A 21,438-nucleotide genomic window follows, 5' to 3' on the forward strand; every position below is an offset into this window, starting at 1 on the left:
ACTTCTGCTCTCTCTGTCAGACGTCTGCCCTGCTGTCGTGACGAGACGGAATCATCTTTTAAAGCGGCAGCTCTCCAGAACCATATGTTCTGCTGTTCTCTGCGATGCGAGCACCATCAGCCAGCGATTTTATACCAGTGCGTTGAGATACTGAGGTACTTTGAAACCAGCCAGTATGTCGTAGTGACTGGACATGTCTGAAACACCTTGCCTAAGGTGTGTCTACTCAAATCCCCTGGTTCCTTTCAACGTGGAGCAGCAACTCTACCCCAAGTCCGTCCCAAATGACTTATCTTATTTCTAAGGGCATGTCCTGACACCCTCCGGAAGAAGCCCATTTCCGCCTCTGGCATCTGTGACTGTTTTCTGTTGGTGACTTTCTACAGTTTTTGCCCACATACGTGAGGGTAGAAACACAAATTTACAGTAAATAGCTTTAATTTCAATGCTTGGCTTTCATTTTTAGCTCTCTTCACCACAACAGATGAAAGCTGCTTTCTTGCACTTGGTTTGAAGAGTGAGCTGAAGGTTAATGCTCAATGAAAACAAATAAACCCCCCAAAACAAAGTAAACTAATGCTTAGTGTTTAGCCCATAGATACGTCTCCAAAGCACTGCTAGACTTTTTATACAGTTTGCACATCTAGTTGTCAAAGGAGAAAAGAACTCTGGAAGAAGTATTTCTTCCAGAATGTCTACTTTCCCCCCAAAGACTAATCATGAAAACCTATGAATCTTCCTAATCTTAGTCAACAAACACTGCCAAACATTCGATGGTTCCTGTTTCTCAATGCTTATGCGTCACTGTGAAATAGAGTTCTTTTGGGTTTTGAAATGCTGGCTGAACAAAAAGAAAGCAACCGAGAAATTTAACAGTAAGGGAATACAAAAAAGTGAATTGTGTCCTAGTGCTGATGTTATTCTGCCACACATTTTCTCCATGTCTGATTATGGAACCGTCTTCGCTTCAGGCCTCTGAAGGCCTTTGAGGAATCATATGTGATAATGAGCTGTGCAAATAAACTTGCCTTGATCTTTAAAGTAGACTTACCCAGCACACATTCCATTACGCAGATGCCTGGCTATTTTTAGAATCTTAATTCTTTTATCTAACATCTGCATCCATCTACCACATCATCACACTCATTTTTGTGACAACAGCCAAATAAAGGATACAACAGGCGTGAAAAAACAATGGCAATTAGTGTACACAGCAGCAGATAGTCCAAAAAAAAGCACAGGGTGTTGGTATTCACAAACGCAAAACTGGTATGTCATCATAGTGAACACCTTTGCTGATCCACATGGCTTGATGCAAGAAAATAAAACTGTCTTTGCCTCTCTCTCTAAACTGGTAGTAAAACCTGTGGGTTCTCATTTGTTGCCATGGACGATCATGGCAACAGACTACTGGGATCAGATCCCAGGAGTACTCAAAAGGTGTGTAAATACTGGATCCAAATTTAGAAACGGGCCACGTCCTACTTTGGTCAGCACTCTGCACATACGTCAGTCTGCACAGGCCTTTAGACGCACACACTGTTTGAGCGCAGCCAATTTCTGTACACCGCCGTCCCAAATTTGATTTACTTGACAAATTAAGAGGAGATACTTTGCCTTCAGTGTTAAAAATTATCAAAACACTGCAATGGGAATGTATCCAAAAGCCACACAGACGTCATTAAATTTCCAGTCCATTGTTGATGATGCACTTATAAGGACCTGGCGGCTTGATTGTGTCCTCCCATCAGGTCCGGCTCTAAAACAAAGATCTGAATGTCTGATTGCTTAAGTAGGAGCTCTTTTAGAAAAACAGCTGTAGTACAAGTGTGCCACTATGTTAATTAAATGACAAAGCCTGGAAAAAAATAGTCTTGATACACGGCCTTCAAGAAGTACAGTAAATACATTCCCTGCTATTTCACTGCTACACCACCAGATGGAGCCAAAGATCCACTACTAGAAATTTAGCTACACAGCACTGATGGGTAAACTATCTGCAGACACATCTAAACATCAGGGGAACGCATAATACAGGTCCATAAAAGCAAGCAGTCCGCAAACATCTAGACATTTTTATTATGAAAATAAGACAGAACATCATTTGATAACCGCTTTCCTTCGAGCATGCATTAGAGCTGATGGACACATGATTTTTCTTTTTTTCCTTGCCAGACAGTCTTTTGGCTACACCCGAAGGGCAGTCCTCAGTCTCTGGATGGTTTAATGGGTTGCCATGGTGAGAGTGTGCTGCAGACCATCTTCGGTCATTAATACATATGTGACAGGTACAGTGTGTGTGTGTGTGTGTGTGTGTGTGTGTGTGTGTGTGTGTGTGTGTGTGTGTGTGTGTGTGTGTGTGGGAGGGGGAGAGATGACTGTAGGGTTCAGGATGGACGTGTGTGTGTGTATAAATCATAGTGTGCTCTTGTTCACTTGGCCTCCTGGGCTTTTTTGGCACTCTGTTTCTCTTTCGCCTGGGGAAACAAACCCAGAGACATTTTTATTAATAGCAACGGAGGATCTTCTCATTTCACATGTAATTTCTTTGTATAATTCCTCTGGTTATTTCCCATTAAACTATCATAGTCACAACAATTAAACTCATATGCTCTAGTTACTAATAGATTAATAAATGCATTTATTTTCTGTTTTTGTTGTCCAGTTGGAATCAATTAATGAAATGAAAAGTTATTTCCCATGAAAAGGTCCTGTATTAATAAACAGAAATTACTTCACTGAAAGACAGCACCTACTTTTCAAATCAAGTTTGCCCCCTAGTGGACACAAAAGCCAATTACAGTCTGGCTTTCTACACAGTTTCACTAATCAGCGTGTTCTTAAAGAAATGCCCTCACCAAAATTTCAAAAGGGAATTCTTAATTCACAGAGACCCTTCACATTAAGAAAAGGTATTTCATTATCACTCCTCCAATGCTCATAAAAGCTACCTGCTGGCAGCGCTCAGCTTATTAATTAAAATAATGTGCTTGTTAAAAGAACAATGTTTTAAAATGTCAAAGTACTCAAGTCTTCTGAGAACACTGCCTGCTCAAAGTAAACAGGGCTGTGGAAAGCTGGAGAAAGTGGGGGGGAATTACCTTCTCCACCAAAGGTATTAACTGCTGGTACTCTGCCAGCGTCTTCAACAGCTCCATGATGAAAGGAAGGTAGTTGTGCTTTCGTCGAATATTTTCAATCTGTAAGAAAGAAAAAAAAAAAAAAAAATCCGCATCCACCAATCTTTCTGGAAGGAGAATTACGTCTTCATGGACCGGCTTTCTGTAAGACCCGTCACATGCAACATTATGAAATTATTAGTGAAGAAGAGGCCCACCTTATATCTTTTTAGTTTCTGATTTTCTTCTTCAATAAGGAGCTGGTACTTGGCAATCTCTGACTGGATGGAGCTGAGGAACGTGCTGCTCTGGTCTGTGTCCATTGGTTCATCCTGGAAACAGAAGGTGGGAGAAGGTTTCCGTCCACTCACTGAATACTTGCACTCAGAACAAACGGTGATGATACTTAGATGAAACGCACGCAGCAGCTAAACCTCTGCAAACGGCTTTAATCACTAAGATATGGAAAAATAACACAGGCAACGATTTTATTAGTCTTAACAGAAGCAAGACACTAGATGATGAGCTGCAGTGAACAATATGTTTAGTCATTTTTACATTCTTCCACCCATCATTCAGAAAACTTTTGTGAATGTTAGGTGTGGTTAGTTACAGCAACATCCCATAACAGTGCACAGGACCATGGCAACGGACTAAAGCTTTCAATCAGAGAGACGCCAGCTTTCTTTCATCACTCTCTTAAGACACCTGCTCTTCTCTGGCAGGCCCCACTTTGAAAACCCAAATAAAAACAGCTCAAACCTACGCCCTGCTATTCTGATCAGTCAGCAGGACCAGCCTGAACTAGGGCTGTTCGATATATATCGGATGACGATATAAAAACGTCTATCGTCTCATTTTACGCTATCGTTTGTTTCGTGGTGTCGCAAAATAAACTGTTTACAGCAATATTTTTTCACTGTTTTGATGGTCACTGTAGTGGCTATATTAATTTCTTAAAGTTCTCTCTTTCTCTTATATTTAATATAACCACACTACAGACGGTCAAGCGCCTGTTTTTATGCGTTGTCGTTAGCAACAACGATGGTAAAACCATCATCGAGTGTCCGCTTGTTTGTTTTCCACATAAACCTTTCACAATAAAGCTCAAGATCCTGTTGAGACTTTTCAAAATAAACTGAATCACGTGAAAGAGTATGCAGAATGTTTACGGATGAGAAGCATAAAATAGCCGTCAGGTGCTAAAAAAAATAAACCTTAGACTCAAACGTTAGAACCGGCTTTTCCCCGCAGCATGCTGTGTAATAAATACTCAAAGAAAACGGCGGCCTTTACAACTTATGTCTAAAAATGTATCGTTTCATGCATCGGTTAAAACACTCGACTCCAGGTACACGACACCCAGCTGGAAACACTTCACACACGTCGAGCTGCCCGTGATTCACAGAATTTACAGAAAATGTTAAATTTTTGTGATTTATATCGTTATCGGGACGATAGATGTCTTATATCGGGATATGAGATTTTGGTCATATCTCACAGCCCTAGCCTGAACTGTATTTAAATAAAGGTCAGCACAACAGCAACAGACAGGCCGCTTTCTAACAGCGCAAAAGGTGCCAAGTTGTATTTGTTCCAACTCTTTCATTTTAATTCGAAGTTCAAAGATTCTCCCTCTTAAAAAGGGGGGAGCGGGGACTTAAAATCCGTAACCCTTTACAAATCACAGATTTTGCAAAACTTCCAATCATTAACTAAATGTGAACAGATAAAGAAATGTCAAGCAATTTGCTAATAAGCTGATATCCATGTTTGGCTCATGTATCTGTGCAGCGCCTTTCATAAACATGAAATCCCATTGATTTCATAAATATGAAATCTTTCACTCATGTCAGGTCATGTAAACTCAATATTTTATCTAATATACGTTATCAAGCAGTGGAATAAGGTTTGACATTTCAACCAGTGTCAGAGCGTAAAGTTCAGCCGTAGACAGTCTTAAACTCCTTTTCTGAAACAAGTTCCTACAAATGTTTGCCTTCAAAAGCTTTAAGAAACTAAATTTCTGTGCAGAGAGACTAAAAAAAAGGAACTGTCTCACTATTAAACAGAAGGAATGAGAAAAGGCCAGTTATGTTCAGCAGAGTATCCATTACTGTAAGATGATATGCAGTTCTTGTGTTGTTCGAAAAGTTGGGTTAACTTTTAGTTTTTACTCGTGTAAACCAGCAGCCGATGTAAAACTTTTCCACGCTTGTCTTTTTGATGCAATCTGTGATCCTGAACCAATGAACATAAATACTGACAGCTAAAAAGAGTCTTGAACCATGGCCAGAGCCACATGATGCTCTCTGCTCATCTTCAGTGGCTCACTGTGGTTTTGAATTAATAATGGGGGGCAAAGAAAAAAAAAAATAGACGAATATGAAAATGAACAGTGGGCATTTCATTTTTATTCATCATTGATGATGACTGATGTCGAGCTTATACAGACACAAAAGTGAATGTTTGCATCACCTGATGCCTTATCGTCTCAACTTTCCTGAACCTCGACAGTGGTGGGGAGCACAGCTGTATACACATAAATGGCAAAAAGCTCCGTTCCCCAAGCTTTGGGCTCCACATCCAAAAAAGGAAAAGTGACACAGGAGAAGGGAGAACTTAGCAGTGAACGGAGAGATCCGCAGCCGGACTTTAGCCTAAATTTAATTCAGAGCGGCTTGCTTCCTTTCCTTTTACCATTTTAAAAAGCTGTTAGGCTGTCGTTATGTACTAATACATAGATGGGCCTCAAAGTGGCCCGCAGAGCTTCTGTTTCACAGTAAGCCTAACAGGGTTGTTTCTCCCCCTCTACAGTCGTTCTGCTTGTATATTCATTCAAAAGGTAAAACGTTTTCAGTACTTCAGTCCCATCATTTCAGCACTGATTTAAGGTGTGCGTTGGGGCCCCCTGGTGGGACATGATGGTACTGCAGGTCGGCCACAATAATAACAGAAATTCAGTTTGAAATTAATCACAAGTATGTACAGTTACACATTTATCTCAATTTATTTGTTTATTTAAAAAAGCTTTTAAACATGTAGCTTTTCCACCGAGGCAGAGCAACAAAAGTCTGTTTCCTGTTTGAGAAGACTGAGAATTTACGTTTGTTTCACAGCTAGTTGCTAGCCCATACAAACGTTTGGACATCTATAGAACGTTCCCGCATTAAGAATATAAATGGGTATGGGATATTGTATTTGTTTTAAATGTTATATACTTATGTGGTATGTGTATTTTGACTTTCGTTGCCATGAAGCCAGGTCTCTCTTGAAAATGAGATTTTTAATCTCAATGACATTTTTTACCTGGATAAATAAAGGACTAATAATAATAATAATAATAATAAAGTATACCCTGCTATGAACGTTTTGTAGTTCAAACTTGAAGTGTACATTTGAAAGTTGGTTCAGATGGAGCTCGGAACCTCTCTCGAGGTCATTTGGCAGCTGTTTTGAAACAAGAGGGACAAATGAATTTCCTCTAGGGCTGGGGGATATGGCCTAAAATCCCTATCATGGTATAATTTGAAGCATGTGCGGTAACGATATATATCGTGATATATTCTTTTCTTCTGTATAACGTATTTTACACACTATAAGGCACATTTAAAATCCTTTAATTTTCTCAAAAATCGACAGTGTGCCTTATGTATGAATTCTGGTTGCGCTTACCGACTTCAAACTGATTTTATGTAGTACACGGCACTCAAAAATCTGTCAAAAATGTTTTAGTACGACTTTGGTAAGCTACGAAGCCGCACCGCCTGATGGATTGTCGGAGCATTATGGCTGCCGTAGTCAGGAGTCTCGTGGAGTAATCTGGGTCCAAAACTCCATCTGCTTCAGGTCCCACAGTAAAACGAACACTGGGGCATCACTGAGAGTTAAAAACTGTCTAAATTATTTCATCTTTAATAAAATGATCAGCGTTGCTGCTTTACCAGGTGTAACAATTAAGTTTAACATCCAGGCATCCATGAAAACAGAATTTATTCAATTCAACGGAGTTAGAAGTTAGCAGGAAGTTAGCTCGCTAGTTTCCACCTAAACATGATATGCCATGTTCTGACTGAGAGACATCTGAAAAAATTAAAACGTACAGCTCTGCTATCACTTCCAACATAAATGAAGACAGAAAACTAAGCAGTGACGTTTGTAGGGTTACTGAAGTTGGGCTAGATGGTATATAATGATGTCCTACGTGATCGCTAGCAAAACAGCTATGTTAGCATAACATTAGCACAGTGAAGCTGAAGGATGAACGCTAAGTTTTTTCCACTCGATAAAAGTTAACGTGAGGGTTTCTGGTGGTTAGGGGCTATAAACGGACCAAACTTCAGTCAGAACAACTGAGATAATCCATCCAAAAAACGAGGTTAGTCATTAATATACTGCAACAACACGGGAATAGAGCGGCTGCAAGAGAATTCAGCATTAATGAATCAAGGAGGAAGCGCAGTTTTTGGCTTTCCTCATATTCCAAAAGTGCTTCGTGTCTTTGCTATGACTGTCGCCTGGCATAATTTGCAGATGATGTTGTTTGCAGCCGCTGCAATGCTTTCGACCAAAACAGGCGCAGCTTGATGACACCATCAACATGCGCTATTGCGGTAGAGTGGTATAGTAAAAATCTCTACCGTTGGCCAAATTTATATCGTTTCTACCGTATACCGTTTATACCGCCCACCCCTAATTTCCTCTGCAGCAACATCCCTGCTATATTTGTTTATATTCAAGCAAGCACCGTGCTTCAGTCCATTTTTGCCTGTTGTAATAACAACATGACACATGTGCAGTCTGTTTCGGTTGCATATCCCTATAAACGGACTCTGTTCTGCATGTTATTTTGGTTCAGCTGGGTTTGAAATTGCAACGTTATTAAGTTAAATGAGATGACAGAATTTTTACAACCCTGTCCATCAACATGACAGACAACCGAGTCCCTCTCTGACCCATCGTATTACTTATGGGGGGAAAAAAAAGAAAAAAAAAAAAAAAGAATAGATGAAGTCCACAAAACATTTCTTGCCTCATTTCTTTCTTTCTCTTCACTTCCAGTGTAGCAGAGCTTTATGATCTCCAACTTTTGAAAGCTGCTGACGCATTATACAGGTTGCCTCAGAGGCAGAAAGCAACAGAATAAAAAATGATTCTCTGTCACGTCTTCACTGGATTCAACCCCTTTCACTGCCTCTCACCTCAGTAAGCTGGGCCTGGAGCTCTGCAATTTTCCTCTCATATATCATTTTTCTGTCAGACACGATGGCCATTAGGTTGAACCGGATCTCTCCCTCACTGTACCTGAAGAAGGAAACAATGACGTGTAATTACAAAGTATCTGGTTAACGCAAGCCGTTCGTGAAATACATGTACAACACACAATGTTTACTTCTGTATTCTTTTCTCAATCACAGGGCGGACTGCGCTGATCCAGTCATCCTGGTTGCATGCACCTGGTGACAAAAAACAGGAAAAAAAAAAAATAATAGCATATACACTGACACCTGCACTAACCCCAAGAACGCACTCTACATCATCATAAAAACAGGCAGCTTTATGAGGAAGGAGCACAGCCAAGAAGACAAAAATCAGCTGTGCACAGCAGGGCTGCACACCGAGGGACTTTAAACATTAAACTGTCAGTTTGTACTAAGCTGTTAAAACCATAATGAAAAAAGTAACAAAGGACATTTTTCTGCTTACCCAGGTCGATCGGCCCCTCTCGAAGCCCGTCCAGCTCATATAGCCTGCCATTTACAGGAACGTAGCTCACAAAGTGGAATGCGTCCTCGTCCTTCGCCGAAGACTTTGCGTCAAATTCAAACATTTGCTGTCTGCAAACGCAAAAAACACAATTACAAAAAACCTCATACACAAATTATCGAGTAAGCGAGGATGCAGGACAGAACAGAAGTGACTCTCACATTTGCCCGTCTTACAAAAAAGGCACACTCGTCCACTGGCAAACAAATCGACCAATCTCTTTTATTTTTCATCTTCCCCAGCTGGAAATGACAGGAGCAGAGCCTCACCTGGCAAAGCTGTTGTGAACTTGTCGGATCACTTCTGAGTTGCTGAGAGCCAAACCTTTCATCTGAGGAGAGGAGAAGATGCTGATTTTACAGGTCGTCACAAGACACCACTTAATTCTTTTCTCATCATGTGTTTAAATAGCTTGTTAACAAGTCATTACAGTAAATTATTATATTACTGACTGCTACCAACGTATAGTACATATAATAAACAGACTGATGCTACTGTTCATTAGAACAATGTGTCAACATGATTGCGGAGCCGCCGAGCCTTCCCATGTCTGTCTATAGAGGCCGAGGTCCGTATACAATTAAAAACATAATCCTCAGATCTTGTTGCATTTTGAACTGATCTTTGTTACAAATGCATGAACTTTGACAATGATACAGGCTAATGAGTTAACATCTTTAAAATGGTAAATGGACTGGTTCTTATGTAGCACTTTTATACTCAACTCGAGTGTTTTATACAACATGTCTCATTCTACAAGTGTTTCTTTCCCTTGTCTATGTGCTTTCTATCCAACACTAAGACTCCAATAAATGAATCTTGCCCAAGAATACTGCTGTGGTCCATGAATAACTCCTAATCTAGTCTGTGGATTAGCTGGGATTTCTCTTTGTGGAGTCTGCATCTTCTCAGTGTGGTTGGGTATTCATTTTTCCCCCACAATCCACAGACATGCATGGGTGTGAGCGCTCAGAGTCTAGAGTGCAAACCGATGTATACATGGGTAAAATGTGGCTTGTAGTCTTAAGTGCTTCGTGTAGCTAAGGCTTCCCAACAAAAATATTAGCTTATCCCAGCTCTCATAGTGTGAAAGACTAGCTAAAAAGCTATCTATGCCCAGGACAGGTCACCAGACTGTCACAAGACTGACAATCATTTACGCTCACATTCACACTTACTGCCAATTTAGAATCACACATGACCCAAACCCACACATGCCTTTGAACTGTGGGAGGAAACCAGGGCGCCAGGGGAGAACTTGCACAGAAAAAAAAGAGCTCCACACCAAAAAGCCCTGGGTACACGATGGCTGTTCAAACCTAGGACTAGCTTGCTGTGAGGCAACAGTGCTAACCGCTACACTACAACGCTGCTGAAAATGTTTTCTTTTTTCCTCTTTACGCGATAAAAAAAATTAAAAACAACAACAACAAGAAAAAACTATACTGAGTCAGTATGGTTCTCATGACAATCTGAAGGACAGATGGCTGAGTCATCTCATAAAATGTATAAAATAATAAAATGTCTTGAAATCTATTTTTCGGTTAGATTTTTCCCCTTCCTTTTTAAATTTTTTATTTTTTTTTAATTTGGATTTGAGACAAAAATACCATTGACGTACAGCTGCATCAAAACTCTGTGAAAACTCTCTGAACTCCGTCAGCGTATCGCCAAGCAACATGTCAGGATGAGAGCAGTTGAGCAAAACGCTGATGATGGCCTGGGTGGCACAAGCGTTGTTAATGACCTGAAAACACACAGATCAGAGAGGCACAAAATAAATAGACCAATTAAAAACAAACTATGACACGAGACTGGAAGTGGGATCTGCATGTTGATCATAAACATAATGAACATAAACATTTAACAAAAAAAGATAACTTCAAACCTTTTTTGCAGATCAGGTAGCTCAAGATATATATATATATTTTTTACACTGAGGAGCAGCATCCTTTGGTATGGGCTTAGTGAGATTTATCCAGCCAAGTAAGATGTGCTGCAATTTATTATTTCATTCATTTTCCAATGTGCATGAACTAGAGCCTTTTGCAGAGCCACTTCATTTCTCGTCTGGTAAGCGCCACCAACACTAACTAACTGGAAAACGCATTGCTTCTGCAGTGAAGATAGTGAGTCAAATGCATCTAAATGAACACAGGGACATTAATTGTGATGCTAAGAGTACCTGCTTGGCAAAGAAGATGTGATCAAGTCTTGAATCCTGGACAATTGATCCTGCCGGCTCTTCACCAGGCTGCCACTTAAACAGGAAAATCAACCCGTGAACGGGTCTGTAACAAAACACACACATTAAAAAGACCTGTCTTTAGCAGAGGCATGCAAGATAAGAGGTGTAGATGAACATACTTCAAGTTTTCAAAGTTCTCTGGCTCCATACTCCATATCTCTTCAACCTGGGCTCCTCTGCAGCCTGACAATGACAAGTGAAGCAGCGAACATTTATTTACATTGCTAATTACCGTTCAAGTAACCATTAACTAACGGAGCGAAAGCATTTGTAGTCTGACAGCTGAGCATGCACGACACATGTCAAAGGGGTTGCTTTCACGCGCGTTGTTTTGAACGCTGAGTAATGCTAGCTATTTAGCTCGCCTAATTAAAATAGCGACCCAATTATTACAAGCAAATCATTCAACATTAAGGTGTAATAAAGATGCACAGTATGTAAAAAAATTTTCCTGTTGCAATACAAAAGTAAGAAGTAGCAATTTGGAAGCTATTGTTAGCTTTATTGTTTCCAGTTAACCACCTAGCTAGCTTGACGAGACAGCCACGTTACATTCAATGAGCCGCTAGCGTCACCCTACGAGTCACTCACCGAAACCTTTTATGAGCTCCGTGAAAACCCCGGGGTCGCTCTCCATGAGACACCACTCTCCTGCGCTTCCAGACATCCTTCACACTGTTACTTATTCAGCCTACAGCACACATAAACGAAATGCTAATAGCTTAGCAGTGCACTGCTCCCGTTAGCCAGGCTAATTTAACCGCAGCACGACAATGACCTCACCGTGATGCGGCGCAATGTGGACGCGATGGTTGCGCGCGTTTTGTTTCACAGCGTACAACGCACGGGAATGGTTTAATTGGCAAAGGAAAAAAAAAAAATTCGATTACTAACATCCTATTAACAACATCCGTGACTACATTGTTAAAAAAATAAATGTATAAAAACAAATATAGAAATAATAAAAACAATCTCTTTCTCCCGGCACGACAACCAGTACCCGCCCTCATGTGAGGTGAAGCATTGACATATGGAGCGCCCTTTGTAGAAGGGACACATTGTGACCTTATAACGGAATTTCCTTCATATTTAATATGTGAAAATCATTATTCACTCTATTTTTTTGTAGTAATTATTATTTACTAATTTAATGAATTCAATGTCTAGCTCTAAAGTCAAAGATTCAGGAACTTCTTAATGTTGGCGTGACCTAAAGATTGTCCGTAAATGCGTATATTTGTAACAGGATTTCTTATCAGTCTAGTTCAGTTCAATTGTGTTTTATTTATATAGCAAAAATCATAAGAGCAGTCGCCTCAAGGCACTTTCTACTATAAGGAAAATACCCTACAATAATACAGAGAAAACCTCAAAAATCAATTACCCCTCTTTGAGCAAGTACTTGGGGACAGTAGGAAGGAAAAAAAAAAACCTTTTAACAGGAAGAAACCCCTGGCAGAACCAGGAACGGGCAGCAATCCCCCGCGACTGCTTAGGGGTGGTAGAAAGCAATAGGACAACTGTAAAAAAAATACACAAATTACTAAATTTATTCACATTTTATGCAAATAACAGCACAATACTCTGCATATTTTTACAAAGTGTACCTCTTTTGCTCTTGCAAAATATGAAAAGTTACCTGAAATAAAAACCAACCGCTAAGGTAGAATCAATACATCAAGATGTTCACAGTTCAGTGAAGTGTAATATTGTTCAATAAAACAAACATGTACAAGTGCTGTACGAGTAATACAGCAATCCCACGCTTTACACAGAGGCCATAACAATAATATTAAAAACAATATCATCATCATTATCATAATAATGTACATCCCTGGATGAAAATGTATTTTTACATCAAGTATCCACTGCACTTTGATGCATAAATACTATAGTCATGCTCAAGCAATGTACACCTTGTAGCATGAGCTCAAGCAAACATGTGATAAGTGGTGCATTGATAAAAACCGTAAGAACGGTTAGTCATTTGGCCGCCTCAAACTGTCTGGCGCCTGAGCCTTCAGAGCCTGTGGCAGCACAGCAGGAAGCACACTGCTCGATCAGAGGCACCAGCTTTCCTTGCTGATGGAGCTGTTTGGTATCAGACCCGCCCCCAATGCAGTGGCCATTGACAAAGACTCTTGGGACCTAAACAGAGAAAAAAAGAGGGGGGAGGGTGTCAGGGGGATACAGACTTTAGCATGCTATGAATGAGTTGCTAATGATCAACGATTTCAGATTAGGTTAGGTTTTTTCCCCCAAGTTTCATGTGCCATCTCACATCTCCAATGTGTCTTTGCATTCAAGACCCACACACAGTCTATTCGTAGCTCCAGGTTTATGCCACAGCAGACTTTGTTTGTGTTCTTTCTTGGCCCCAACTTGACAGCTGTGTGAGCTGTTAATGAATTTTTACAACTTAAAGTAGGAGCAGCTAGTGATCTAAAGCAGCGGTCCCCAACCTTTTTTGCGCCACGGACCGGTTTATGCCCGACAATATTTTCACGGACCGGCCTTTAAGGTGTCGCGGATAAATACAACAAAATAAAACTAGTACCGGTACCGAAAAAAAGAAGATTTATTCATAACACACGTGAAAAGACCCAGGAAAACCGAGTTAACGATAAAAACGATAACAAAATAACGCTGAAAACCGATAAAAACCCTGAAAACCATACATTTCTCACCCGAGCCTCAACTCTCGCGGCCCGGTACCAAACGACTAACGGACCGGTACCGGTCCGAGGCCCGGGGGTTGGGGACTGCTGATCTAAAGAATACAAGTAGAGGAAATGGGCCACCTCCAAGGGCTCTCTGACCCTGGTGAGGAGCCTGGTTATTCAGGAAGGACTAACAGTATAGCCACTACTCCTGAGGTGGTTCAGACACCTGACTATGATGCCTTCTAAGTGAGTTTGTTTGGCATTTTTCAAGCGGGAGGAGGCCCTGGGGCAGATCTGGGCAATGCTTGAGAAATTAAATCTCTCTAGGCTGGCTTGGGAATGCCTCAGCTGCAAGAGCTGAAGGAGATGGCTGGGGAGACGGTGGCCTGGGCATCTGTGCTTAGACTGCTGCCCCCACAACCCAGACCTGGATAAGTAGCAGAAAATGGATGGAATTACAGAAAGAGTAGATACTTTGTAATTAAAAAGAAAAAGACAGCATACTCCCTCATGCTCAGCAATACTGGATCCAGTGGTCCAGACTGGCCTTTTTGGAGGTGCTAGTTCACGCCAAAGGGCTGCAAGTTTGACATAGTTGTTGAAATCGATGAGCCCCAAAATGTGGGCTGCTGCCCCCTTGTGGATGGTGGGCAGCAAGATGTTGTTCAATTTGCCATGAAAATGTAATGATTAAATATTTAGACTATAAAAGTATCAAGGTGATTTAAATTACGTGCTGTTCTTTATTAGTTACATGGGCTTTGAAACATCTGGTTCGATAACACTTCACAGATAACGTGTACGAACACAAGGACACGCGTGGCTTCTCTGATAAAAAACAAAACAAATACCCTAACAGCGACCCTGAGTCGAGATGCTCCCATTTTGAATTATAAAATTCATTATCAACTTTCACAGCTTTCAAGCTGAGGCCAGGGAACATGAGCAAGGCTGCAGTGGCATACACCTGAAAGTGAAAGCAGACGGCCTATGTATGTGTTTTTCAGCTTCATTGTTTTAATGCACAGTGTTCATGTGCGAACAGCCTTCCTCGTTTCCATGTTTTCAGAACTCTCGCATATTGGAAAGTGACTAAAGAGCAACAGAGCAAATGCTTGATGTAAAAAGATGGGACTTGCTATGGGGATTCATCCTGACTCAGAGTCAGCTATTCTGAGCGCCTATAAAGTCCTCAATCTTGGCTGCAACCCCAACAAAGATGCTTGTTAACGCCACCTAAATTTAACTTGAAGGCAGAGCTGCCAGAACAAACAAGCTGTCAGAGATGTGTGTTTTGATTCTTCTTCTACTTAAAAAAAAAAAAAAGCACACGAAGGTGAGGTCCTTCTTACCGTCCTGGCACCGGTCATCTGAGCTAGGGCCTCTTGCAGACTCCGCCCGTCATTGTGCTCATCCAGTTCGATCACTTTGTAGGTTGCGCCAATTTCGTTGAAGACGTTTTTGGCCATTTTACAATATGGGCAGGTGGTCTTGGAAAATATCACAACACAGTTCTGTGACACCACATCCTGAAAGGGCAGACACAATTAGAATACTTAGTTATGAGTGTGGAGTCCAGAAACAGCTGCAGCATAGCAGGAATCAAGTTGGTGAAGGGCGAGAAGGATCTTATCTCCACTTCGGGCAGAGACCCAATTGCAGAATTATGGTGGAAGTTTCACGGCTTCCTTTTTGAAGGCAACAAGCACATTTCTACGCCAGCATGAGGACGGCTCCTCCTCTTTGCATTCTTTCTAGCAGATTGATGATTCATCACCAGAGTGTTGTCTGCTCTACTCACTTTAGGGTTAGCTGGTAAAGGAGATAACGTCAGTAACCACAGATCTATAGCTTTAGCTGGAATATAGTCAACAGATGTAGAAAGAATTCTGATTAACCACCAGTTTTATTCGAATTTTTGCCTGTTTGGAACACCTGAATGCAAAGGCCTTTAAGTTTAAAGATGCAGTCAATTTGAATGCACAAGACTTTGTTTTAAGGTAAAGAAGTTTCTAAAAGATTGCTCATTCTTCATGTGGTTAAAACACATTTCTAATTATCGATGAGTCGGTGATGTCTTAATGGATTTTAGGATGTCACCTCCACTCATAAGCAGACCGCCTTCAAAGTTAAACATGCCACTGACACGATGATGTGCTCTGATACCACAGAGCGACTGATCTGGAGAAGTGTAAAACTGATGTGCACAAGAAAAACTCAAGGCATCTTGATGCATGCAGTTGTGCACTTTGTAATCACACTCAGGTCATTTAATGGAAAGATTTGTTGACTGACTACTGTGTAATGAACCGATATAACACCTATACTAGAGGCAAGTATGTAAAATGCAGCCGCACAAGATGAATGACCATAATTTACTAAATTAGAGCCAGTTTTCCTCATAAATTTCTGCAGTACCTTCAGTTTCTGCAGCCACGCATACCGCCCCCTGGTGGCACTTAAAAAGAATGCAGACTTAAGACTTCACTTTTCAGACCCAGACGTTACACCCACTTTCATGCAGTCTACAGAAGATGGACATACCCCTGAAACATTACAGGGCCTTGTCACAGATTTATTTATATTTGTTTGTGAACACGTGTATTCACACATGTCACTTCTAGGTGTGCTGCATGACATATGTTTAATTCAAAAGTCTTCAGGTAAAACATGTATTGGATCAGACAGACAGAATATGTCATGGTTGTGTATCCATAAAAAAATACATAAGCCTGTGAGACCCGCACAACTGAAAACAAGTTACACAAAGACCCACTGCACGCTACCATACCCAGCAAAGTAACAAGCTGCTTGTATGTAGCAGGTCTTACCTGAACGTACTGTAAACACGCAGTGCTGGACAGACCCCTTGGATGGGAGGAGGTTAAATTCCCCATTCTGGAAAAGAAAAATCACACTCACATGATTATAAAATGCAGTGTTTGAGGCAACTGGTCCAGTGCTGATCTTATGAATCAAGTGGAATTAACTGACACACAAGAAGCAGGCAGAGGTCCATAGAAGAAGCTGAAGATGTGAAAGGAAGAGACGAAGAGAGGACATATCAGAGCCATCAAAATAAGATCTAACTGAAGGATAACTGCTGCTCTGATTATAACCATGTTTACTGTAGGTCAATTTTAATATTCACTTGTGCCGCTGGTCTTAAACTGCAGTAAGGTTCGTGCGCTTGGTAATCCAGGATTAGCACTGCACTCGCTTCTCATTGGCACTGGGCAAGACACGCCAAACACCATCAGGATCTGGCAACACTGAGCCGGCGGCACGGCAATAACAAACTAACAACGCTCCATAAAACGTGGCTCTGTATGTTAAATGAAAAGTGACCGCCTTCTTTTATAATCGGCATATCTTTTAGTGCCATTTTTATCGTTTCTTATGCTTAGCTACCACCGCTTAATCGAGTTAAGACTGTAAAGGTAGCGTTTGCTAACGCTGATAACAGCCGGCACGCCGGGGATAAAGACTGATATTTAAAGCAATAATGTAGAGTTAATTTATATTACGTATGCCGAATTTTTCAGAAGGATCCTTTTGATCAAGAGGCCGCGAACAGGTGTATTTGTTAATGAGAAAATCATTTAAAATAAATTTCATGTTAAAGCACGGGAGGTCATGATGACAGACGGTAAAGCATGCAGCATGCGGGAGTGAATTAACAAGAATTATGAGCTCCTGGGAGCGGGCAATGTTGTCCACCCATGTAGTATTATTTGCTTACGTTACCAGGCAGAGGAATATTTCTTTATAAATTTGGTGTGGGGGTGATTTTTCAGATCGACAGCTAGTTGCTGTAGTCAAGCAAGTGAGAATGACCTTCGACAGCCGGTCCATAGCAAACTACGAAGACATCCTGCGTGAAAAAACATGGCGAAGACAGAGCACACCGCAACAAAACAACTACGTCTTTGCCCTGGATAAAACATAAGATTAGTGTAGGAGCCGTTCTGAGGCTACACTAGCCCTGCCAGATGCTATACACTTACTATAGCACGATACTTACACTGTTTACGCCTGATGCCTACCTTACGTGGACACCGGAAGTAGTTTCTGACGCAAGTCGCAGCGTGAATGTAACGCTCGAATAAAAAAAAACACAAACAAACTATAAAGCAGTCTTTAAGTACAGTTAAAATAGCAGTGTAATCCTTTAATGGCGGTATCATTTTTTCATAAAGAATACATCATTTGGCAAATTAAATTACATTATATGTCATTTGAGCTTTGGGCAAATGTAAGGCTCGGGGGCCAGAATTGATCGGGCAAAGACTCCAAATCTGGACCAATGGACAGCTTTAAAAAAAATGTGGAGGAGTGCATAGGTTTTTAATTTTTAACTGCCCGTCCCATTGCTGTTCATGCCGACACAGCTACCCCCGAGCAGAACGTATTAGACTACGTAAGTTGTTTTAGGCAGCGTCTGCATAAAGCATGCGAAATTGCACGCGAGGCTCTTTCCGCATCTCAGGAAAAAATGAAAAGTAAATTTGATAAAAAGTCCGTGCAGAGAAAATTTGAAGTGGGTGACAAAGTGTTGACTCTCCTACCCGTTCCTGGATCCTCTCTCCAGGCAAAGTTCTGTGGGCCCTATACTGTCCAAGAGAAACTGAGTGACACAGATTATGTTATAGGTACCCCAGATCGTAGGAGAAAGCGTTGTGTGTGTCATGTTAATCTGATGAAGCCTTATTTTGTTCGTGATGCAGGTGTAAACTCCTCCTCATCCCCCGCTGCGCTGTCTGCCGTGCCGGTAGTTGTGCCAGCATCTCCGTCTCAGTATAGCCCAGAAAGTGATGGCTTAGCTTTCGTTTGTGCTGAGGGTTGCTCCCGACTCAGAAACTCTGAAATATTGGATAATTTGAAATCCCACCTAAAACATTTAGATGAGGCTGCCCAGACCGATGTGTGTTCTCTGATCAATACTTACCCATCTCTGTTTGCTGACACTCCGTCTCGCACTACTGTCCTCGAACATGACATAGATGTAGGTGACCACCCTCCGATCAAACAACACGTTTATCGTGTGAATCCTACCAAACGTGCACTTTTTCAACAAGAAGTTTCCTACTTGCTGGAAAATGGTCTTGCTGTCCCTAGTTCGAGTGCCTGGAGTTCCCCCTGCCTTCTTGTGCCGAAGGAAGACAAAACTCCACGTTTTTGTAGTGATTTTCGAAAAGTGAACAGTGTGACCAAACCTGACTCCTACCCTCTTCCCCACATGGAAGATTGTGTTGATAGGGTTGGCTCCGCAAAGTTTGTCACCAAACTGGACTTATTAAAGGGTTATTGGCAAGTTCCCCTCACTCCGCGTGCATCTGAAATTTCTGCTTTTGTCACTCCTGATCACTTCCTCCAATACACCGTCATGCCTTTTGGCCTTCGAAATGCCCCTGCCACATTCCAACGCCTTATGCACATTGTCTTAGGTGGTGTCACAAACTGTGAAGTGTACTTAGACGACATTGTAGCCTATTCAGAGACTTGGTCAGAACACCTTGGAACACTCAGGGAGATTTTTGAAAGATTAAAAGAGGCATCCCTTACCCTAAATTTTGCCAAATGTGACTTTGGTAAGGCCACTGTGACCTATCTAGGGAAGCAGGTGGGTCAGGGACAGGTGCGCCCCCTGCTGGCTAAAGTCCAGGCTATCCTAGATTTCCCGGTGCCTCGCACTAGACGTGAACTTCGCCGATTCCTTGGAATGGCCGGCTATTATCGTGGTTTCTGTAAGAATTTTGCAGATGTAGTTGCACCTCTCACCAGTCTCACAAGTGTGTCAAAACCATTCGTATGGTCCCCCACATGCCAGAATGCTTTTGAGTCTGCCAAAGCTCTCCTCTGCAGCACACCAGTACTTGCCGCTCCTGTTTTCACACATCCGTTTAAACTTGAGGTGGATGCCAGCGCCAACGGTGCAGGTGCGGTGCTGTTGCAGGAGGATAGGCAGGGTGTTGATCACCCAATTGGTTACTTTTCAAAAAAGTTCAACTCCCACCAACAGAAATACAGCACCATTGAAAAGGAAGCTCTCTCTCTGTTGCTGGCTCTACAGCATTTCGAGGTCTATGTCGGTTCTAGTTCAGCACCTGTCATTGTTTACACAGATCACAACCCCCTCGTGTTTTTGACCCGAATGCAAAATTCTAACCAAAGGCTCATGAGATGGTCCCTCTTAGTACAGGATTTCAATCTGGAGATCCGTCACAAAAAAGGGACAGAGAATGTACTGGCAGATGCGCTGTCACGTGGTTTTCGGAACCCCTAAGCGCCAAACATCTTTAGGGGAGATGTTTGGTCTTGGGAAGGGGGGTGTTATGGCCCTGTCCATAATCTGTTTTGGTGGCTGTTGTTGTCTGTGCCTTTAAGTCTTTGCAGGTCGAGGAGTGGATGAGCTGATGGCTGCTGATTGGTCCCCTGGCCATGTGATCTTCTTCAAATCCCCCACCAGCAGTTGTCCTGGGGCAGCCACTGACAGCAGCAGCAGACCTGACCCTGGCCTCCAAAACCTGAGACATTTGTGCCTGTGACTTTGTGCGACTTTTCTGAGTTTTGTATATAGTGTGTACATTAGTTTTCATTGTAAATAGCACATTGTAAATAGCACATTGTAAATAGCACTGCAACAGAAGGGGTGAGCTGCCTTATTGTTTTTCCTTGCACTGTTTTCTCCTGTTTATTTCAGTTAGGGAGTTAGGTGTAGCGCTTGTCTTTTGTTTGATGTTTGATTTCACATAGGGTTTTAGATAGCACCTCCTCCTGACTTAGCTTGTTTTGTTTGTTATTTTGGCCTTTGTTCTCCCCGGAGCTTCATTTTTGCAGTGTAGAAAAATAAATCACGATTCACTAAGAAATTGGTTTCCCTCTGTGTATGGTTTTGGGGACCAGGGCGGGGCAATCTTTCCAAACTTGTGTTGCGTTCCTGTACCCCTAGACTGGGGCGTAACAATGCCACAGCAACTAACAGATAAACAATTAAATTACAGAAAAGTTCCCCGTTTTTCCATTACTAGTGAGTCCATGGTAAATAAACAAAAACTTTAAGTTTATTATAGGACAGTCTGTATAATGAACTGTTAGAACAATATTTTGTAATTTTACACATTTGTCATGAAGTTTCACTGGTCAGGTCCACTTAAGATGAAAGTGGGCTGGTCATGAACCACAATTTTAAATGAGTTTGACAGCCCTGCTTAATATAAATATGTTTTTTTTTTTTATTACAATACCATTTACATTTATAACTTTAGCTTTCTGAAGAAGGAATTTATTACATTTTGCAACATGTATTTTTTGGGATGCTTTACTATGCTCTGTTGTTTCAGAAAAACACACTGATTTAACCTATGACTGACCTATGACTCATTCTAGCATCAAGAGATGAACCAATGTTTTCTTGACAGAACACACAACTTAGCGAAGAACTAATTTAATCTTTAGGCACTTTGTTACTAACATCCTGTTGCAAAAACACATCATTTGTTTCAATGTCTTTAGTTGAATCAGTTGGGAAGGCGTAAAATACTATTTTTGTAGCAAAAAGTTTTGTTTTGTATTTGTTATGTTCGTTTTTGCTCCCTTGTCTCCTGATAATTGTAGTGTAGCTTTAGTGCCATGCTGGTCG

The 21,438-nt window shown here is 41.4% G+C and overlaps 2 protein-coding genes across 8 annotated transcripts; both read right to left on the minus strand.

Annotated features, from left to right (window-relative positions):
* Positions 1–2,060: 2,060 nt before the first annotated feature.
* On the minus strand, positions 2,061–12,137 carry uchl5 (ubiquitin carboxyl-terminal hydrolase L5). The gene is made up of 11 exons (XM_084909655.1): positions 11,725–12,137; positions 11,253–11,316; positions 11,071–11,176; positions 10,507–10,632; positions 9,155–9,216; positions 8,826–8,956; positions 8,512–8,575; positions 8,321–8,423; positions 3,338–3,451; positions 3,102–3,200; positions 2,061–2,477 (listed from the first exon to the last, which is right to left on the minus strand). The coding sequence occupies exons 1-11, from the start codon at positions 11,798–11,800 to the stop codon at positions 2,433–2,435; spliced, it is 990 nt and encodes a 329-aa protein (XP_084765781.1). The 5' UTR covers positions 11,801–12,137; the 3' UTR covers positions 2,061–2,432.
* Positions 12,138–12,665: 528 nt separating this feature from the next.
* On the minus strand, positions 12,666–17,867 carry glrx2 (glutaredoxin 2). 7 transcript variants are annotated; one of them, XM_084909657.1, is made up of 5 exons: positions 17,634–17,841; positions 16,791–16,823; positions 16,628–16,694; positions 15,149–15,325; positions 12,666–13,281 (listed from the first exon to the last, which is right to left on the minus strand). In XM_084909657.1, exons 1-5 carry the CDS (start codon positions 17,741–17,743, stop codon positions 13,117–13,119), a joined length of 552 nt encoding a protein of 183 aa, XP_084765783.1. In that variant the 5' UTR covers positions 17,744–17,841; the 3' UTR covers positions 12,666–13,116. The 7 variants fall into 7 exon arrangements, with proteins under 7 accessions (XP_084765783.1, XP_084765787.1, XP_084765788.1 ...); XM_084909661.1 differs by lacking the exon at positions 17,634–17,841 and adding an exon at positions 16,948–17,614; XM_084909662.1 differs by lacking the exon at positions 16,791–16,823 and having other exon boundaries at positions 17,821–17,867.
* Between the last annotated feature and the right edge of the window lie 3,571 nt (positions 17,868–21,438).

Source organism: Perissodus microlepis, chromosome 17 (genome assembly GCF_051167445.1).
Source record: "Perissodus microlepis isolate ML-2025 ecotype Zambia chromosome 17, ASM5116744v1, whole genome shotgun sequence".
Classification (NCBI taxonomy): Eukaryota; Metazoa; Chordata; class Actinopteri; order Cichliformes; family Cichlidae; genus Perissodus; species Perissodus microlepis.